Here is a 19,173-nt window from a genome sequence, read left to right on the forward strand (position 1 = left end):
TCTTGAGTGTTGTTGGAGCTGCACTCATCCAGGCAAGTGGAGAGTATTCCATCACATTCCTGACTTGTGCCTTGAAGATGGTGGAAAGGCTTTGGGGAGTCAGGAGGTGAGTCACTCGCTGCAGAATACCCAGCCTCTGACCTGCTCTTGTAGCCACAGTATTTATGTGGCTGGTCCAGTTAAGTTCCTGGTCAGTGGTGACCCCCAGGATGTTGATGGTGGGGAATTCGGCAATGGTAATGCTGTTGAATGTCAAGGGGAGGTGGTTAGATTCTCTCTTGTTGGAGATGGTCATTGCCTGGCACTTGTCTGGCGCGAATGTTATTGCCACTTATCAGCCCCAGCCTGGATGTTGTCCAGGCCTTGCTGCATGAGGGCACGGACTGCTTCATTATCTGAGGGGGTTGCGATTGGAACTGAACACAGTGCAATCATCAGTGATCATCCCCATTTCTGACCTTATGATGGAGGAAGGTCATTGATGAAGCAGCTGAAGATGGTTGGGCCTAGGACACTGCCCTGAGGAACTCCTGCAGCAATATCCTGGGGCTGAGATGATTGGCCTCCAACAACCACTACCATCTTCCTTTGTGTTAGGTATGACTCCAGTCACTGGAGAGTTTTCCCCCTGATTCCCATTGACTTCAATTTTACGAGGACTCCTTGCCCGGTCAAATGCTGCCTTGATGTCAAGGGCAGTCAGTCATACCTCACCTCTGGAATTCAGCTATTTTGTCCATGTTTGGACCAAGGCTGTAATGAGGTCTGGAGCTGAGTGGTCCTGGCGGAACCCAAACTGAGCATCGGTGAGCAAGTTATTGGTGAGTAAGTGCCGCTTGATAGCACTGTCGATGACACCTTCCATCACTTTGCTGATGATTGAGAGTAGACTGATGGGGCGGTAATTGGCCGGATTGGACTGGTCCTGCTTTTTGTGGACAGGTCATACCTGGGCAATATTCCACATTGTCGGGAAGATGCCAGTGTTGTAGCTGTACTGGAACAGCTTGGCTAGAGGCGCGGCTAGTTCTTCACAAGTCTTCAGCACAACAGCCGAGATGTTGTCGGGGCCCATAGCCTTTGCTGTATCCAGTGCACTCAGCCATTTCTTGATATCACGTGGAGTGAATCAAATTGGCTGAAGACTGTTTTTAGTTCCTCCCTCCCCTTTGCCTCTTGATTTTCTACTCTTATTGGTATATTATTAGTGTCTTCTACTGTGAAGACAGATCAAAATATCTGTTCAATTCCTCTGCCATTTAATTTTTTCCATTATTATTTTCCCAGTCTCATCCTCTAAGGGACCAATGTTTACTGTAGCTGCCCTCTTCCTTTTTATACACTTGTAGAAGCTTTTACTGTCAGTTTTTATATTTCTTGCTAGTTTACATTCATAATTTATTTTCTCCCTCTTTATTATTCTTTTCGTCATCCTTTGCTGGTTTTTAAAGTTTTTCCAATCTTCGGGCTTACCAGTAATCTTTGCCACGTTGGATGCTTTTTCTTTTAACCTGATACCATCCTTGACTTCCTTAGTTAGCCATGGTTGGTTCACCCTTTTTGTGGAGTTTTTCCTCCTCACAGGGATATATTTTTGTTGCGAGTCATAAAATATCTTTTTAAATGTTTGCCACTGCTTATCCACCATCACACCATCTAATCTGTTTACCCAGTCCACTTCCAAAGGGTGGTAATACCTCAAAAATGGTGGGCAGTGACCAATTGCCCCGTTGCTTCCGTCATTGTCGCCATGGCAATGTCCCCCTGCATCGACTGCTGGGCGGCCAGAGCGGCCCCGAGTCAGGCGGTTAGGCCCATTTAAAATGGAAATTGTGTGATGACAGCACTGATTCTGAGACCTGTGCTCCCATCTACTGAGGCTCCACGTCTGGAGCAGGGCCATGCAAAATTATCCTTAATTAAGTGGGCAACTGAATAAAACTAAGCACCTGGAAAAGATTTTCACCAAGGCTTCATAAAATGCTTCTGTTGCATTTGGTTTATGGATATGAATAATAATATTCTAACAGTTGCTATTTCCTTTGATTTAAAAAAAAACACAAGATATTTGGTATTATTTTCTTACCTGAGAAGCTCCCAAGTCTTGGTGCAGTTGCATCTCCGCCATCATATATTTCTAAGGAGTCCCAGTTATGCTCTGTGGCAAAGCTTATCACTTGAATCTATTCAACAAAATCAGTATTTAATTGCAGTAAAATTCATAGTTCTGCACAGCTTGATCAGCTCGCTACACTTAAATCTGATACACAAATTACATATAAGGACACAAACTATAAATACTCTCAAGTATTGCAAATTAAACTACTACTTTTGTTGTAACAACTGACAGAATGTTCTCCTCATCATAGAATCATAGAAAGGTTACAGCACAGAAGGAGGCCATTCGGCCCATCGAGTCCGTACCAGCTCTCTGCAAGAGCAATGCAGCTAGTCCCACTCCCCCGCCCTATCCCCGTAGCCCTGCAAAATGTTTCCTTTCAAGTACTTATCCAGTTCCCTTTTGAAGGCCATGATTGAATCTGCTTCCACCACCCCCTCGGGCAGTGCATTCCAGATCCTAACCACTCGCTGGGTAAAAAGGTTTTACTCATGTCACCTTTGGTTCTTTTGCCAATCACCTGAAATCTATGTGCTCTGGTTCTTGACCCTTCCACCAATAGGAACAGTTTCTCTCTATTTACTCTGTCTCGACTCTTCATGATTTTGAATACCTCGATCAAATCTCCTCGGAACCGTCTCTGTTCCAAGGAGAACAACCCCAGCTTCTCCAGTCTATCCATGTAACTGAAGTCCCTCACCCCTGGGAACATTCTACTAAATCTCTTCTTCACCCTCTCTAAGTCCTTCACATCTTTCCTAAAGTGCGGTGCCCAGAACTGGACACAATACTCTAGCTGTGGCTGAACCAATGTTTTCTAAAGGTTCATCATGACTTCCTTGCTTTTGTACTGTACAACCCTATTTTTAAAGCCCAGGATCCCGTATGCCTTTTTAACCGGTTTCTCAACCTACCCTGCCATCTTCAACAATTTGTGTACATATACCCTAGATTTCTCTGTTCCATTACTCCTTTTGGAATTGTGCCCTTTAGTTTATATTGCCTCTCATTCTTCCTACCGAAATGTCTCACCTCGCATTTTTCTGTGTTAAATTTCATCTGCCACGTGTTCGCCCATGCCACCAGCCTGTCTAAATCCTCTTGAAATCTATCACTATCATCCTCACTGTTCACTACACTTCCAAGTTTCGTGTCATCTGCAAATTTGGAAATTGTGCCCTGTACACCCAAGTCCAAGTCATTAATATATGTCAAGAAAAGCAGTGGTCCCAGCACCGACCCCTGGGGAACACCACTGTACACCTCCCTCCAGTCCAAAAAACAATCGTTCACCAGTGCTCTCTGCTTCCTACCACTTAGCCAATTCTGTATCCATGCTGCTACTGCCCCTTTTTTCCATGGGCTTCAATCTTGATGACAAGTCTGTTATGCGGCACTTTATCAAATGCCTTTTGAAAGTCTATATACACCATATCAACTGCATTGCCCTCATCTACCCTCTCTGCTACCTCGTCAAAAACTCTATCAAGTTAGTTAAACTCAATTTGCCTTTAACAAATCCGTGCTGACTTTCCCCAATCAATGCACACTTGTCTCAGTGACTGCTAATTCTGTCCCGGATTATTGTTTCTAAAAGTTTCCCCACCACTGAAGTTAAACTGACTGGCCTATAGTTGCTGGGTTTATCCTTACACCCTTTTTTGAACAAGGGTGTAACATTTGCAATTATCTAGTCTTCTGGCACCACCCCTGTATCTAAGGATGTTTGGAAGATTATGGTCAGTACCTCTGCAATTTCCATCCTTACTTCCCTCAGCAACCTAGGTGCATCCCATCCGGACCGGTGACTAATCTACTTTAAGTACAGCTAGCCCTTTTAGCACCTCCTTTTTCTCAATTTTGAGCCCATCCAATATCTCAATTACATCTTCCTTTACTGAGACTCTAGCAACATCTTCTTCCTTGGTAAAGACAGATGCAAAGTATTCATTTAGTACCTCGGCCATGCCCTCTGCCTCCATGAGTAGATCTCCTTTATGGTCCCTAATTCGCCCCACCCCTCCTCTTACCACCCGTTTACTATTTATATGCCTATGGAAGACTTTTGGATTCCCTTTTATGTTGGCCATCAGTCTATTCTCATACTCTCTCTTTGCTCCTCTTATTTCCTTTTTCACTTCTCCTCTGAACTTTCTATATTCAGCCTCGTTCTCACTTGTGTTAGCAACCTGACATCTGTCATATGCCCCTTTTTTCTCCTTCATCTTACTCTCTATCTCTTTTGTCATCCAGGGAGCTCTGGCTTTAGTTACCCTACCTTTCTCCCTCGTGGGAATGTACCAAGACTGTACCCGAACCATCTCCTCTTTAAAGGCCGCCCATTGTTCAATTACAGTTTTGCCTGCCAATCTTTGATTCCAATTTACCCGGGCCAGATCTGTACTCATCCTACTGAAATTGGCCCTCCTCCAATTGAGTATTTTTACTTTGGAGTGGTCCGTGTCTTTTTCCATCGCTATTCTAAGCCTTATGATCACTGTTCCCTAAATGTTCCCCCACTGACAAGTCAGCGATGAATCTGTTTCGTTACTGGCCACCTAAAGTTTAGAGATGTATTTTACACAGTGATTGGTTAATATTACTGTTGGTGTAACATTGCTCAGCTAACTGTAGTACTGTTGTCCTGGTACTATTTACATCAGATGAACAGAAAACTATTGCTTAACAGTCACACTCCCACACAAAAGATTCTACAAAATGTTACTTAGAATCATAGAAAATTCATGGGACAGAAGGAGGCCATTCGGCCCATCGTGTCCCCGCCAGCCGGAAATGAGCCACCCAGCTTAACCCCACTTTCCAGCACTTGGTCCGTAGCCTTATAGGTTCTGGCACTTCAAGTTCTTATCCAAGTTCTTTTTAAATGAGTTGAGGGTTGCTGCCTCTCCCACCCTTTCAGGCAGTGAGTTCCAGACCCCCACCACCCTCTGGGTGAAAAAAAATTCCTCAGCTCCCCTCCAATCCGTCTATCAATCACTTTAAATCTATGCCTCCTGGTTATTGACCTCTCTGCTAAGGGAGATAGGTCCTTCCTATCTACTCTGTCTAGGCCATTTATAATTTTGTACACCTCAATTAAATCACCCCTCAGCCTCCTCTTTTCCAAAGTAAACAACCTCAGCCTATCCAATCTTTCCTCACAGCTAAAATTCTCCAGTCCTGGCAACATCCTCGTAAATCGCCTCTGTACCCTCTCTAGTGCAATCACATCCTTCCTGTAATGTGGTGACCAGAACTGTACACAGTACTCAAGCTGTGACCTAACCAGTGTTTTATACGGTTCCAGCATAACCTGCCCGCTCTTACGTTCTATGCCTCGGCTAATAAAGGAAACTATCCCGTATATCTTCTTAACCACCTTATCTACCTGTCTGCTTCTGTATAATTTGAATCCAAGTTCTTTTCATTCAGTTTACTTTTCCAATTATTACAAAATTTGCAGATATAAAACTAATAGGAACGAAGAAATTATATCACCAGGCTACCTGTATGAAGTGTCAAATTAGTCTCAGATATATGACTGCTGGCAAGTCAACAGAGTCACAAGAACTTAAGGCAAAAAGTGTTCTTTCTGCGTAGAAACAACTTGCCTGTATACCTGCCCCCTCGGTTACCATGATTTTCCATACACAGTTCAAGCTGTTACCATACGGCTCTGGGTAGCCTGGTGAGAGGATGGTCCCTCTGCGTTCTGTCAGATTTCCACGACAAGGTACTGAAAGAGAAAAAGACCTCTGAAGATGATGCCATGGCACTTCGCTGTCGTTTGCATTTCAAACAGCTGAGCTTGAAAATTTGGGCCATTGCACTACCAGAAGGGCGGTGGGAAGGACATCCTGGTCGACTGTGACCACATCCCAAATCCCAGGGCCGAGGGTCTGTAAATAGAAGATGTGGGCACCCACAGCAGTACTGGCACTACTGGGATGCCCATCCCTATTGTCCAAACAGGATTTTGAAGCAGCACCGTGCCGGTTGTTGGGAACACAGTTTGGCTGAAGATTTTCTTTTCTAATGTTCCCTTGCCAGTGGGCCCCAATTCAAATGGAAATCCATCCCTTTTGGGTAAAATGGGCTCCACACGCCAGATGTTCTCTTTTCTTTTCCACATCAGATCGCATCTGTTGCAGTTTAAACTTCATCTTAGTTTTTACTCAACGGCCATAAAAACAATTAGCATTAAGTATAATCAGTGATCCAATAATGTAATTGCATCATCCAGTTTATTACCATATTGTATAGTAAGATTTTTGGACATATTTTACCCATGCAAAAGTTTTATTCTTAAATGATCTTTACTATATTATAAAAGTAATACCAATGCAATTATACTGGTTGATCCCCTGTCGCGTTGTACATGGGCAGTTGGGAACAAGTGTAGTCTTTACACGAGGAAGGTTAGAAGGTAGGGAATAATTGGACCAGGATGTGCAGTCATAATTCAGTTGCCATACTTTTGATTTTATACTATTAGCCGCAGTTTAACAGCAAAATGGTTGAGATATTTGGGAAACAGAGAATACAGCTGATTGGAGAATAAGTGTTTCTCTGCCGAATAGGCTGAGGGGCTTTCCAGAGGGGCCTGCTAGCTACAGTGGATGTGTGCATGCACTGTCACTTTAACAAGGAATAGATGGCACTGTGGCACACAACGATAAAAAGTCATTCTTGTCAAAAGCCAAAACAATCAATATTTTTTGTTATGTCCAATCACTGGAAATGACCTCTTCAAGAACCAAACACCCACAATGACAATGAATCTTACAAAGGTGCCAGTACCCACATGAATGGATAGATGTCTTAATTATTCTGCAACCTCTTGCGCTCATCATATCTTCACTGACTTCTGGAGTAGCCCCAGATATTGCATCTCTTCTCAGCTTTCCCCACATGCTAGTCTTTTTGTGCACAATGTGTCCAATTTCCACTGTAAACAGTACCAGTTTACCACTTATCCAAAAGGACTGTGAGCTACACCCTTAGGTGTCAGCCTTGGCTCAGTTTTAGCACTCTGGACCTCGACCCAGAAGCTTGTGGGTTCAAGCCCCACTCCAGAGACTTAAGCACGCAATCTAGGCTAACACTTCATCGGTGCAGTGCTGAAGTAGTGCAACATTGTCAGAGGTGCAGTCTTTCAAATGAGACGTTAAACCGAGACCCTGTCTGCCCTCTTAGGTCGATGTAAGAGTTCCCATGGCACTAGTCAAAGAAGAATAGGTGCAGTCTCCTCAACCAACATCACTACAACAGATTATTTGGTCATTGACCTCCTTTATATGCTATTTGTAGGACTTGTACACAATTGGCTGCTGCATTTCCTTGCATTGCAACATTGACTACACTTCACAAAGTGCTTTAGGCTCTCCTGATTTTATGAATGGTGTTATATAAATGCAACTTCTTTCTTTCTTTTAAGTTTTTACAAGAGCACCAGTACAAGACAGGAGGACAAGGAATTATGAAGAGATGCAAGGATGAGCAAAAGTATGGACCCAGACCAGTAGAGAACAAAGGGAAGGGGAAAGGCAGATTCAGGTGGAAAAGCAATGAAGGACTGTGTAAAGAGAGAAAGGGAGGCCTCCAACATAAAAAAGGTGAGCAACAATGCAGATGGGAAAGGGAGACAGACGAGAAGTAGAGAGAGGAAGAAGCAGGCACATTGTAAACACAGTGACAAAGGGGAGACCAATAACATAGAAAACAACAGGGCTGAGAAGAGCATGGCCACAAAGCAGTATGGGCACGAGGAAAGAGGGAGAGGAAGAAAGATCAAGGACAAAGAATAGAGTGAGGTAAAATTAAGAGCTATTTTAATGCAGAAAGAGACATACAGCACATAAGCACTAGCCTAAAAATTATTGTTGCCGATATCAGCAGACAGACGCCTAATTTGTTCATGCAAAGTTCCTCCGTCTGCTATTTTAATGCGGATATTAACACAATAGGGTCACGACATGTGAAGACATTAAGCATTCATCACTAAAATCGGCAACAGTATTCTCTAGGGTACAACGACTGACAATGATAACTATTCTTACAAAAATCCTAGCATCCATCGATCCAGCTAGCTGACTTCATTGTTCTTCAGGTAATTCTGGGGGAGAATTTCTTTTGGGTTCTCCATAACTTTGGCAGAAACCCTGGGGAAATAGTGTAAATGGTAATTTTTAGCAATTTACGCTATTCTCTAGGGGTTCTGTCAATCTCCCGCTGGAGAAATTCCAGTCATCTATCTATGGTGACAGTAAAGAACAGTACTGGGGAGAGAGACATCACGGTACAGGTCGCGGAAAGAGACCATGGAAACAGAGTAACACAAACAGTAGGAGGGATTTTAGCAGCTACAATTCTTGAATATTGGATTTGCAATGGGACGCCAGCATTAAAACCATATTCTCAAATGAAACATTGGCTTTTATCCAGGCTTCTTGTGGCTGGGGGGAGTGGGAAGGCAGTTAATGTGAGTTTCCAATCTCACCTCAACCAGATTAATCAAAGAAAACATATCCAATAGGGATTAAATTCTCTCATCATTCAACCGCACTTCTGGTTGGTTTGACCAAAAACCATTCCAATGTCTCAAGTGTAGAGGATAGTGTGACTGCAGGGGGATAATGACTCATAAGGAAAGAAAGAAGGAAGCATACAAAACAAATTGTGCAAATAAACCAAAATGAATTGCTATTCCATTGTTTCAACAAATCCTCATCTCAAGGATATTTTGGGTCAAGTCAAAAAAAGGTATTCTAACCTCAGTCTCAAAATGCAAAGAACTCGTAGACACATATATCTCTCTCACCACACCTGATTTAAGTTCCTCCAATCTGGCTTCCACTGCAGTCACATGACATCCTGTGTGACTGTGATCATGGCTCCCTATCTCACCTCAACATTATCAACCTCTCTTGTCCCCTTTGACACAATCAATTGCTCCATTCTACTCAAATTCTTCTTTACGGTCCACCTGCAACCCATTGCTCTATCCTGGTTCCTTTATTGCATGACTTAATGCAGGCATTACATAGTTGTCCAAGGATTTTCCTTTTCTGCTCATATAGTCACCTCTGGTATATCCCAGCGGTCCATCCTTGGATCCCTTCTATTTACGATCTAAATATTATCCTTTGGTGATGCTATGCAGAAGCACAGGTCAGCATTCACACGTATATTGATTACAGCCAACTCTGACTTGCTGTCTCTTCCATTGACTCAAAGACTGTTGCCACACTCAGAAATTGCCTATTTGATATCAAGATCTGGATGAGCCCAAACTTCCTCTAGCTAAATGCTGGAAAAACTGAGGACATCATCTTAGGCTTTCATCGGCATCTCTTCGCCTCTGGTTACAAGACTATCAACCTTCCCAGTTGCTGTTGCAAGCCCACTCAGGAAGTTTGGAACCTTGCTGTCCTGCTTGATGCTGAGATCAGTTTGTTCCCCAGCATCTGCTCCACAACCATTTTCTTCTGCCTCTGCAGCACGGTCCCCCTCTAACCCATCTCATTCTCTTCCTCTTTTTAGTCCATACTTTTGTCACATAAAAGGTTGACTTCTCCAATGACAGGTATAGCTAGCCTCCCCGCATCAACCATCCACAAGTTTCAATTCCATAGCTCAAGTTCTTACCCACATGAAGTCTGACCATTCTTATCAACCTCATCCTCTCCAAACTCCATTGACTCCCTTGTGTCCAAGCTGGAAGATTATAAAATCCTAATATTTTTTAAATCTCTCCATGGCCTTTCCCACCCAGCATCGGCAATCTTCTGCCTTACATTCCTGCATCCATCTTCCACTCCCCTAACACTGGACTTTTTATCACTCTTTGCTTGACTTCATTATTTACAGTCACTCGTCCAACCACTGTGTTCAAGCTCTCTGGAATTCTCTACCCAGTTCTCTCAGTCTGTTTTCAAAAACCTCCTCAAAAGCCTCTTCATTGAGCATACCTTAATTCCCCATCCTAGTCTGATCATTCCTCATCTCTTTTACAATGCTCAACGTCCACTGTGTTCCTTTCTTCATTATTTTAGAGTGCTCTGAAGCATCTTCCTGAATATGAGAATTGCTTTGTAAATGCGACTACTTGCTGCATTGATGAGACCATGTGGCAGCTTTTCCAATTTACACAGTGCAGCAACGGTGCACATGAGACTTTGTGTCCATCCTCTAATTTTCTATTTTGGTCTTAATTTTGCATTCTAAGCATTCAATCCACTAGTCAGTAGGAACAGACAGACTGGGGAGTGGGACATCAGCATTGTCACAGCTACTTAAAGACACAGAGATTTTACAGAAAAAAAATTCCAATAGCTTAGGAATTGAAATAATGGACCAATGTCAAGGGAGAGTACCCCGCTCATTTAAGTAGCATGGACCTGCTGCACCAATAAGTGGTAGTAAGCTGGTGGAGGGAGCATCAAACATGCGAGGAGCAGCAAGTAGAGGTTCCAGTGAAAGAACAGACTTAACTGCTGAGCCAAGGACCAGCCCACATCCTCATTATAAAACCCAGCGATTCAGTCTGATTATGAAAAAAAGACTGAATATGATTCTCTTGCTGTGTCATTTGAAGTATCTTAATGGCTCAGCAACAACTTTGAAGGAGTCCACTAGTCACATCTGTGTAGTCGTGCAGGAAGACATTGAAAATGCATTCCATCATGAAAACTCAAGTGGCATCTGAGGCAGAAACCCAGGAGGAATAGGTACTTCACACAGAATGTTTCTCTCATGAGTGCTTACACTACTGATATATGTTAAATTGCCAATTGAAATGAAATACTTGCAGATTCTGTGCAAGAATGATTCCCACTAGTGGTCAGCTACATAAAATTGCATGGGGAACAGAACCGGTGGGGAGCCAGCAACACTGCAAGTGGTTCCACCTTCAGTCCCCTGCACACCTGAATGGCATGATCAATCCCGTCTGTCAAATAATTGGCCCCTACATTAGGAATATTATCCATGTCTTTGTGAGACTGAAATTGTGATGGTGGCAGAACAGTTGACTTATTTGCTCAAAATGACAGAGTTTAGATATGTGAACAACACCGGTCCCTTTGATGTTGTTAAATTGAAGCTACTATTGTAGGCAGTGCACCAAAGAAGAGTGGCCCTACTTTGGCCTGAAGGTTATCCTCCAGTATAGGAACAGGTGCAAACTGCATGGAGGGAGGTCTCCAACTGATGCAATACAGTTAGGTGCCTCACACTTGGTTGCAAATGAGGAAAAGGTTTACTGGTATCAGGGCAAGGCGAAGGTAAGGTGCTCCTCACTTTTGCCAATATTTCCTGTGGGCCCATCAACCATGGCACAAATCGAAACTGGGAACTGTCACACACATTAGGAGGTACCACTTGACACACTGTGCATAATCATTACCCTTTTCCACCCACTCTTACACTGCGCCCACATTTCATAGCTCTGAAGGAGGAACAGTAAACACATCTTGAAGCAATTAGGTGCTCCTCCACTGTTAGGTGATTTCTCAGCAGCCAAGGGTGAAGAAAATAGTCCCAATCTCCTAAGCGCCATCCACCCAGTAGTTTGTCTCCTTCAAATAATATGGGCACCGTGCAATGCTGCACAATGAAAGCATCATCTCTGGCTCTTGCTTAATGGTCATGGATGTGCCTAATGATGTTTCTGTGGTCAGACACCACCTGAACAGCAGTGAAAACCTTTCCTGTTCATGAAGGTCATGGGGTTAACAGGGGCAGCCCCAATGCTCATCAGTACCACGTGCAATGCTTTGCATTCAAGGCAACCACGTCACCCAACTGATGCTTCCTTTCCACAGGAAAAGTGATGAAAGCGTTGCCCCCTGCAAACATAGCATTCCTCATTTGCTTGACCCTTGTGGGTGCTACAGGCTGACTGATGAGGCCATTGTCACCTACGTTGGCTTGGAAGGATCCGAGTAGGATAAAGCTTCATGCTACGGTAACCTCCACGAAACAGATGTTGTCTGCAGATTATTATGCAGCAGGTGGCACAGCTCTGTGCCAACCTGTTTTGTGAAGTGGAGATGATGAGGACAGGCGTCCTCTAAATATATCCATCCTCTAAACATACAGGGATCCTGGGCTTTATAAATAGAGGCATAGAGTACAAAATTATGGAAGTCATGGTGAACCTTTATGAAACATTGGTTCGGCCACAACTGGAGTATTGTGTCCGGTTCTGGGAACCACACTTTAGGAAAGATGTGAAGGCCTTAGAGAGGGTCCAGAAGAGATTTACTAGAATGATTCCAGGGATGAGGGACTTTAGTTACATGGATAGACTGGAGAAACTGGGGTTGTTCTCCTTGGAACAGAGACGGTTGCGAGGAGATTTCATAGAGGTATTCAAAATCATGAAGGGTCCAGAATAGATAGAGAGAAATTGTTCCCATTGGCGAAAATGTCAAGAACCAGAGGACATGGATTTAAGGTGATTGGCAAAAGAACCAAAGGCGACATGAGGAAAAACTTTTTTACACAGCGAGTGGTTAGGATCTGGAATGCACTGCTCAAGGGGGTGGTGGAGGCAGATTCAATCATGGCCTTCAAAAGGGAACTGGATAAGTACTTGAAAGGAAAAAAATTGCAGGGCTACGGGGATAGGGCGGGGGAGTGGGACTAGCTGGATTGCTCTTGCAGAGAGCCGGCCCAGACTAGATGGGCCGAATGGCCTCCTTCTGTGTTGTAACCTTGCTATGATTCTAGGTACATGTTACAAGGTCTATCACACTGATTCTGGGGTAATGACAAAAGTCATTGCACCGACATTTGTTGGTCCCTCCTGACCTCTTCTCATCTCACTTGTGCATTAAGGTTGTAACCCCAAAAGGAATACTCAACCTCATCTTTTTGTCTGGTGCAATTTAAACAGCAGGAGTAACCAAGAACAATGAAAGAAATGTTTGCCGAGCAAAAAAAAAAACCCAAAGATGAAGGAATATCCATGAAAACTGACTTGTGTCGGGAGGAAGATGGAGCAAGACGAACATGAATATGGAAAATAGACTATCTGCGGTAGAAACCGTCAACTCTCCGAGATGCTTGCTTGAGCAGACTAGTGCTGGGACTCTTCACATTACCAGTATATATGGGGCAGAGCCGGCGTGGACATAATGGGCCGAATGGCCTCCTTCGGTGCTGTAAATTTTTTACGATTCTATGAGAGCCCTGCTCAGAGACATGAAATTTGGTCTGGGACCTTTAAACATATGATTTACATGTTGAAATAAGGCTGTGCATTCCAGCAGGGCGGTCCTAGATTTTCCCCTCAAATTACTCATCAAAAAATTAGGCATCCTGCTTATTGATGGCTCACCCAATATATTGCTGCCAGCAAGGCCACACTCCACCAACAAGACTGCAAAGCCTAACTTACTGGGTGCAATTTTGGGTATTGCACCTTTGAAAGAACATTCATCAAGGTTCAAAGAAGAGTGGCAAGGAAGATTCTAAGATTTAGTGCTCTAAATTATAAACTAAAACTCACAAACCTGAACATGTTTTCATTAGGGAATAGAAGAATGAGAGGAAAAGTAATCCTGCCAAAAAAACCCGAAGAGCATAGATAACGGAGCTAAAAATAGTTTATTTAACTCAGATTGTGAATACAGACATAAAGTCCACACGTTCTAAACAAGACAAGAGTTTGGAAGGAATTTTGAAAGAATGTTTGATAAATAGTTTGGCATTTTGATTAATTCATCTTTTGTGGTTAGAGAAACAGGGAAAACTTTGTAGAACTCTTCCTTAGGTGATTAATTGGGCTGGGTAGAGTCCGTGATAGATCTGCTCCACGTAAGAACATAAGAACATAAGAAATAGGAGCAGGAGTAGGCCATCGAGTCTGCTCTGCCATTTAGTAAGATCATGGCTGATCTTCGACCTCAACTCCACTTTCCCACCTGGTCCCCATATCCCTTGATTCCCCAAGAGTCCAAAAATCCATCTATCTCAGCCTTGAACATATTTAACGACTCAGCATTCACAGCCCTCTGGGGTAGAGAATACCAAAGATTCACAACCCTCCGAGTGAAGAAATTCCTCCTCACCTCAGTCTTAAATGGCTAACACCTTATCCAGAGACTATGCCCCCTAGATCTAGACTCTCCAGCCAGAGGAAACAACCTCTCAGCATCTACCCTGTCAAGCCCTGTCTGAATCGCATATATTTCAATGAGATCACCTCTCATTCTTCTAAACTCAGTGAGTATAGGCCCATTCAAGGGTATGGTAGCATAGTGGTTATGTTACTGGACTAGTAATCCAGAAGCCTGGACGAATAATCTGGAGTTATGAGTTCAAATCCTGCCATGGCAGCTGGGGAATTTAAATCCATTTAATTGAATAAAATCTGGAATTTTAAAATACTAGTATCAGTAATGGTGGCCATGAAACGACTGGATTGTTGAAAAAACCCATCTGGTTCACTAATGCCCTTTAGGGAAGGAAACCTGCCATCCTTACCCGGTCTGGCCTATATGTGACTCCAGACCCACAGCAATGTGGTTGATTCTTAATCGCCCTCTGAAGTAGCCTAGCAAGCCACTCAGTTGTACAATCTCACACGAAAAGTCAGAATAAGAATAAAACCGGACGGACCACTAGGCACCGGACACGACAAAGGCAAACCAAGCCCAGTTGGCCCTGCAAAGTCCTCCTCACTAACATCTGGGGACTTGTGCCAAAATTGGGAGAGCTGACCCACAGACTAGTCAAGCAACAGCCTGACATAGCCATACTCTCAGAACCATACCTTTCAGCCAACGTCCCAGGCTTCACCATCCCTGGGTATGTCCTGTCCTACTGGCAGGACAGACCCACCAGAAGTGGTGGTACAGTGGTATACAGTCAGGAGGGAGTGGCCCAGGAATTCCTCAACATTGACTCCGGACCCCATGAAATCTCATGGCATCAGGTCAAACATGGGCAAGGAAACCTCCTGCTGATTACCACCGACCGCCCTCCCTCAGCTGATGAATCAGTCCTCCTCCATGATGAGCACCACTTGGAGGAAGCATTGAGGGTAGACAAGGGCACAGAATGTACTCTGGGTGGGGGACTTCAATGTCCATCACCAAGACTGGCTTGGTAGCACCACTACTGACCGAGCTGGCCGAGTCCTGAAGGACATAGCTGCTGGACTGGGCCTGCGGCAGGTGGTGAGCGAACCAACACGAGGGAAAAACCGACTTGACCTCGTCCTCACCAATCTACCTGTCGCAAATGCATCTGTCCATGACAACACTGGTAGGAGTGACCACCGCACAGTCCTTGTGGAGACGAAGTCCCGTCTTCACACTGAGAACACCATCCAACATGTTGTGCGGCACTCCCACCGTGCTAAATGGGACAGATTCAGATCAGATCCAGCAGCTCAAAACTGGGCCTCCATGAGGCGCTGTGGGCCATCAGGAGCAGCAGAATTGTATTCCAGCACAATCTGTAACCTCATGGCCCGGCATATTCCTCACTCTACCATTACCAACAAGCCAGGGGATCAACCCTGGCTCAATGAGGAGTGTAGAGAAGCATGCCAGGAGCTAGCACCAGGCGTACCTAAAAATGAGGTGGCAACCTGGTGAAGCTACAACACAGGACAACATGCATGCTAAACAGCGGAAGCAACATGCTATAGACGGAGCAAAGCGATTTCACAACCAACGGATCAGAACAAAGCACTGAAGTCCTGCCACATCCAGTTGTGAATGGTGGTGGACAGTTAAACAACTAATGGGAGGAGGAGGCTCTGTAAACGTCCCCATCCTCAATGATGAGTGCAAAAGACAAGGCTGAAATGTTTGCAACCATCTTCAGCCAGAAGTGCCGAGTGGATGATCCATCTCGGCCTCCTCCCGATATCCCCACCATCACAGAAGCCAGTCTTCAGCCAATTCGATTCACCCCGCATGATACCAAGAAACGGCTGAGTGCACTGGATACAGCAAAGGCTATGGGCCCCGACAACATCCCGACTGTAGTGCTGAAGACTTGTGCTCCAGAACTAGCCGCGTCTCCAGCCAAGCTGTTCCAGTACAGCTACAACACTGGCATCTACCCGACAATGTGGAAAATTGCCCAGGTATGTTCTGTCCACAAAAAGCAGGACAAATCCAATCCAGCAAATTACCGCCCATCAGTCTACTCTCAATCATCAGCAAAGTGATGGAAGGTGTCGTCGACAGTGCTATCAAGCGGCACTCACTCACCAATAACCTGCTCACCGATGCTCAGTTTGGGTTCCGCCAGGACCACTCGGCTCCAGACCTCATTACAGCCTTGGTCCAAACATGGACAAAAGAGCTGAATTCCAGAGGTGAGGTGAGAGTGACTGCCCTTGACATCAAGGCAGCATTTGACCGAGTGTGGCACCAAGGAGCCCTAGTAAAACTGAAGTCAATGGGAATCAGGGGGAAAACTCCCCAGTGGCTGGAGTCATACCTAGCACAAAGGAAGATGGTAGTGGTTGTTGGAGGCCAATCATCTCAGCCCCAGGACAGTAGAGGCGGGTACAATTTTGTCTTTTAAAAAGCATTTGGACAGTTACATGGGTAAGATGGGTATAGAGGGATATGGGCCAAGTGCAGGCAATTGGGACTAGCTTAGTGGTATAAACTGGGCGACATGGACATGTTGGGCCGAAGGGCCTGTTTCCATGTTGTAACTTCTATGATTCTATGATTCTATGATTGTTGCAGGAGTTCCTCAGGGCAGTGTCCTAGGCCCAACCATCTTCAGCTGCTTCATCAATGGCCTTTCCTCCATCATAAAGTCAGAAATGGGGATGTTCGCTGATGATTGCACAGTGTTCAGTTCCATTTGCAAACCCTCAGATAATGAAGCAGTCCGAGCCCGCATGCAGCAAGACCTGGAGAACATCCAGGCTGGGGCTGATAAGTGGCAAGTAACATTCGCGCCAGACAAGTGCCAGGCAATGACCATCTCCAACAAGAGAGAGTCTAACCACCTCTCTTTGACATTCAAAGGCATTACCATCACCGAATCTCCCAACATCAACATCCTGGGGGTCACTATGACCAGAAAATTAACTGGGCCAGCCACATAAATACTGTAGCTACAAGAGCAGGTCAGAGGCTGGGTATTCTGCAGTGAGTGACTCATGTCCTAACTCCCCATCAACAAGGCACAAGTCAGGAGTGTGATGGAATACTCTCCACTTGCCTGGATGAGTGCAGCTTCAATAACGCTCAAGAAGCTCGACACCATCCAGGACAAAGCAGCCAGCTTGATTGGCACCCCATCCACCACCATAAACATTCACTCCCTTCACCACCGGTGCACCGTGGCTGCAGTGTGTACCACCCACAGGATGCACTGCAGCAACTCGCCAAGGCTTCTTCGACAGCACCTCCCAAACCCACGACCTCTACCATCTAGAAGGACAAGGGCAGCAGGCACATGGGAACAACACCACTTGCACGTTCCCCTCCAAGTCACACACCATCCCGACTTGGAAATATATTGCCGTTCCTTCATCGTCGCTTGGTCATAATCCTGGGACTCCCTACCTAACAGCACTGTGGGAGAACCTTCACCACACGGACTGCAGCGGTTCAAGAAGGCGGCTCAACATCACTTTCTCAAGGGCATTTAGGGATGGGCAATAAATGCTGGCCTTGCCAGCCATACCCAGATCCCACAAACGAATCATAATAAAAAAAAAATTCTACTCAATCTCTCTTCATAGGACAACCATCTCATCCCAGGAATAATATAGTGGGCCTTTGTTGCACCACCTCTAAGGCATGTATGTCATTCCTTAGATAAGGAGATCAAAACTGTAGACAATACTCCAGGTGAGGTCCCGCCAAAGCCCTGTACAATTGTAGTAAGACTTCCTTACTCTTGTACTCCAACCCCCTTGCAATAAAGGCCAACATGCCATTTGCTTTCCTAATTGCCTGCTGTACCTGCATACTAAGTTTTTGTGTTTCTTGTACGAGGACACCCAAATCTCTCTGAACACCAACATTAAATAGTTTCTCACCATTTAAAAAATATTCTGTTTTTCTATTCTTCCAACCAAAGTAAATAACCTCACATTTCCCCACATTATACTCCATCTGCCACCTTCTTGCCCGTTCACTTAACCTGTCTATATCCCTTTGCAGACTCTTTGTGTCCTCCTCACAGCTTACTTTCCCACCTAGCTTTATATCGTCAGCAAACTTGGATGCATTACACTTGGTCCCTTCATCTCAGCCATTAATATACATTGTAAATAGTGGTCTATTGTGGAGCAAGCTTGATACGCCTAATGGGTTTTTCACATTCCACGTTTTTATATGATTAACTGTAGAGAGAAATTGCTGAGGAGTGTTTGTAAAAGAGAGTAATTGCAGGTTAACATTGGTTTGTTATGAGAAAAAAAATCAAACCTACACTTTGAAGACTGAATCAATTTGAATTTGCCCAACTGAGATGAATACAGAAAAATCAATGTTTTAACCCAGTTCAATAATTTATTAAATGGTACTCCCACATTTGTGCAGTGGGCAATTTTTCAGGTTTTCTTTTTTTTTTGCCTATTCTTTGCATGTGTGGTGTCATATTGGCAGTACACGGTAAACATTTGCTTCTATGTTTTCAGCTTACAATGTCAGTAGCTTGACCTGTAATGTTTTTAGCATCCTATTTTATTTCATGATGAGGACTGTGTGCAATCTGTCCGATTTTCACAGTAATGATATACCTATGCTTGAGTGCTATCCATTTCCCTGATGGTCAGGGTTGGGGAGCTAACTGTTTCCTAATTGGTCCAAGGTGGTTATCCATCTAAGGTTTGATCACTAAGTGATTTACAAATGAAAATACCAGAAAGTGAGAGCTCAAGCATCTGTGTGCGTGACTCTCAGCCAGTCAGAACATTTGGAGTTTGAGCCTTTCACTCACAGTTGTTTGCCTCAACAGAGTGAACTTACCAGTTCTTGTCCAGGCAGCAAGGCAGATCGAGACAGATTTAAAACAAATTGTTCCATGTGAGAGGGTAAGTGTGAGGAAAAATCAAC

The 19,173-nt window shown here is 44.4% G+C and overlaps 1 protein-coding gene across 1 annotated transcript in view; it reads right to left on the minus strand.

The window, feature by feature from the left end:
- The window catches only part of LOC137321575 (CUB and sushi domain-containing protein 1-like), a 2,214,006-nt gene that overhangs the window by 302,280 nt on the left and 1,892,553 nt on the right, over positions 1–19,173 (minus strand). The window contains exons 35-36 of the mRNA XM_067984007.1: positions 5,731–5,855; positions 2,087–2,183 (exon numbers count right to left, since the gene is read on the minus strand). Coding sequence (XP_067840108.1) covers positions 2,087–2,183; positions 5,731–5,855 — 222 coding nt within the window. The remainder of the gene's footprint in view (positions 1–2,086; positions 2,184–5,730; positions 5,856–19,173) is intronic.

The sequence above is a fragment of the Heptranchias perlo genome, chromosome 5, assembly GCF_035084215.1.
Source record: "Heptranchias perlo isolate sHepPer1 chromosome 5, sHepPer1.hap1, whole genome shotgun sequence".
NCBI classification, from domain to species: Eukaryota; Metazoa; Chordata; class Chondrichthyes; order Hexanchiformes; family Hexanchidae; genus Heptranchias; species Heptranchias perlo.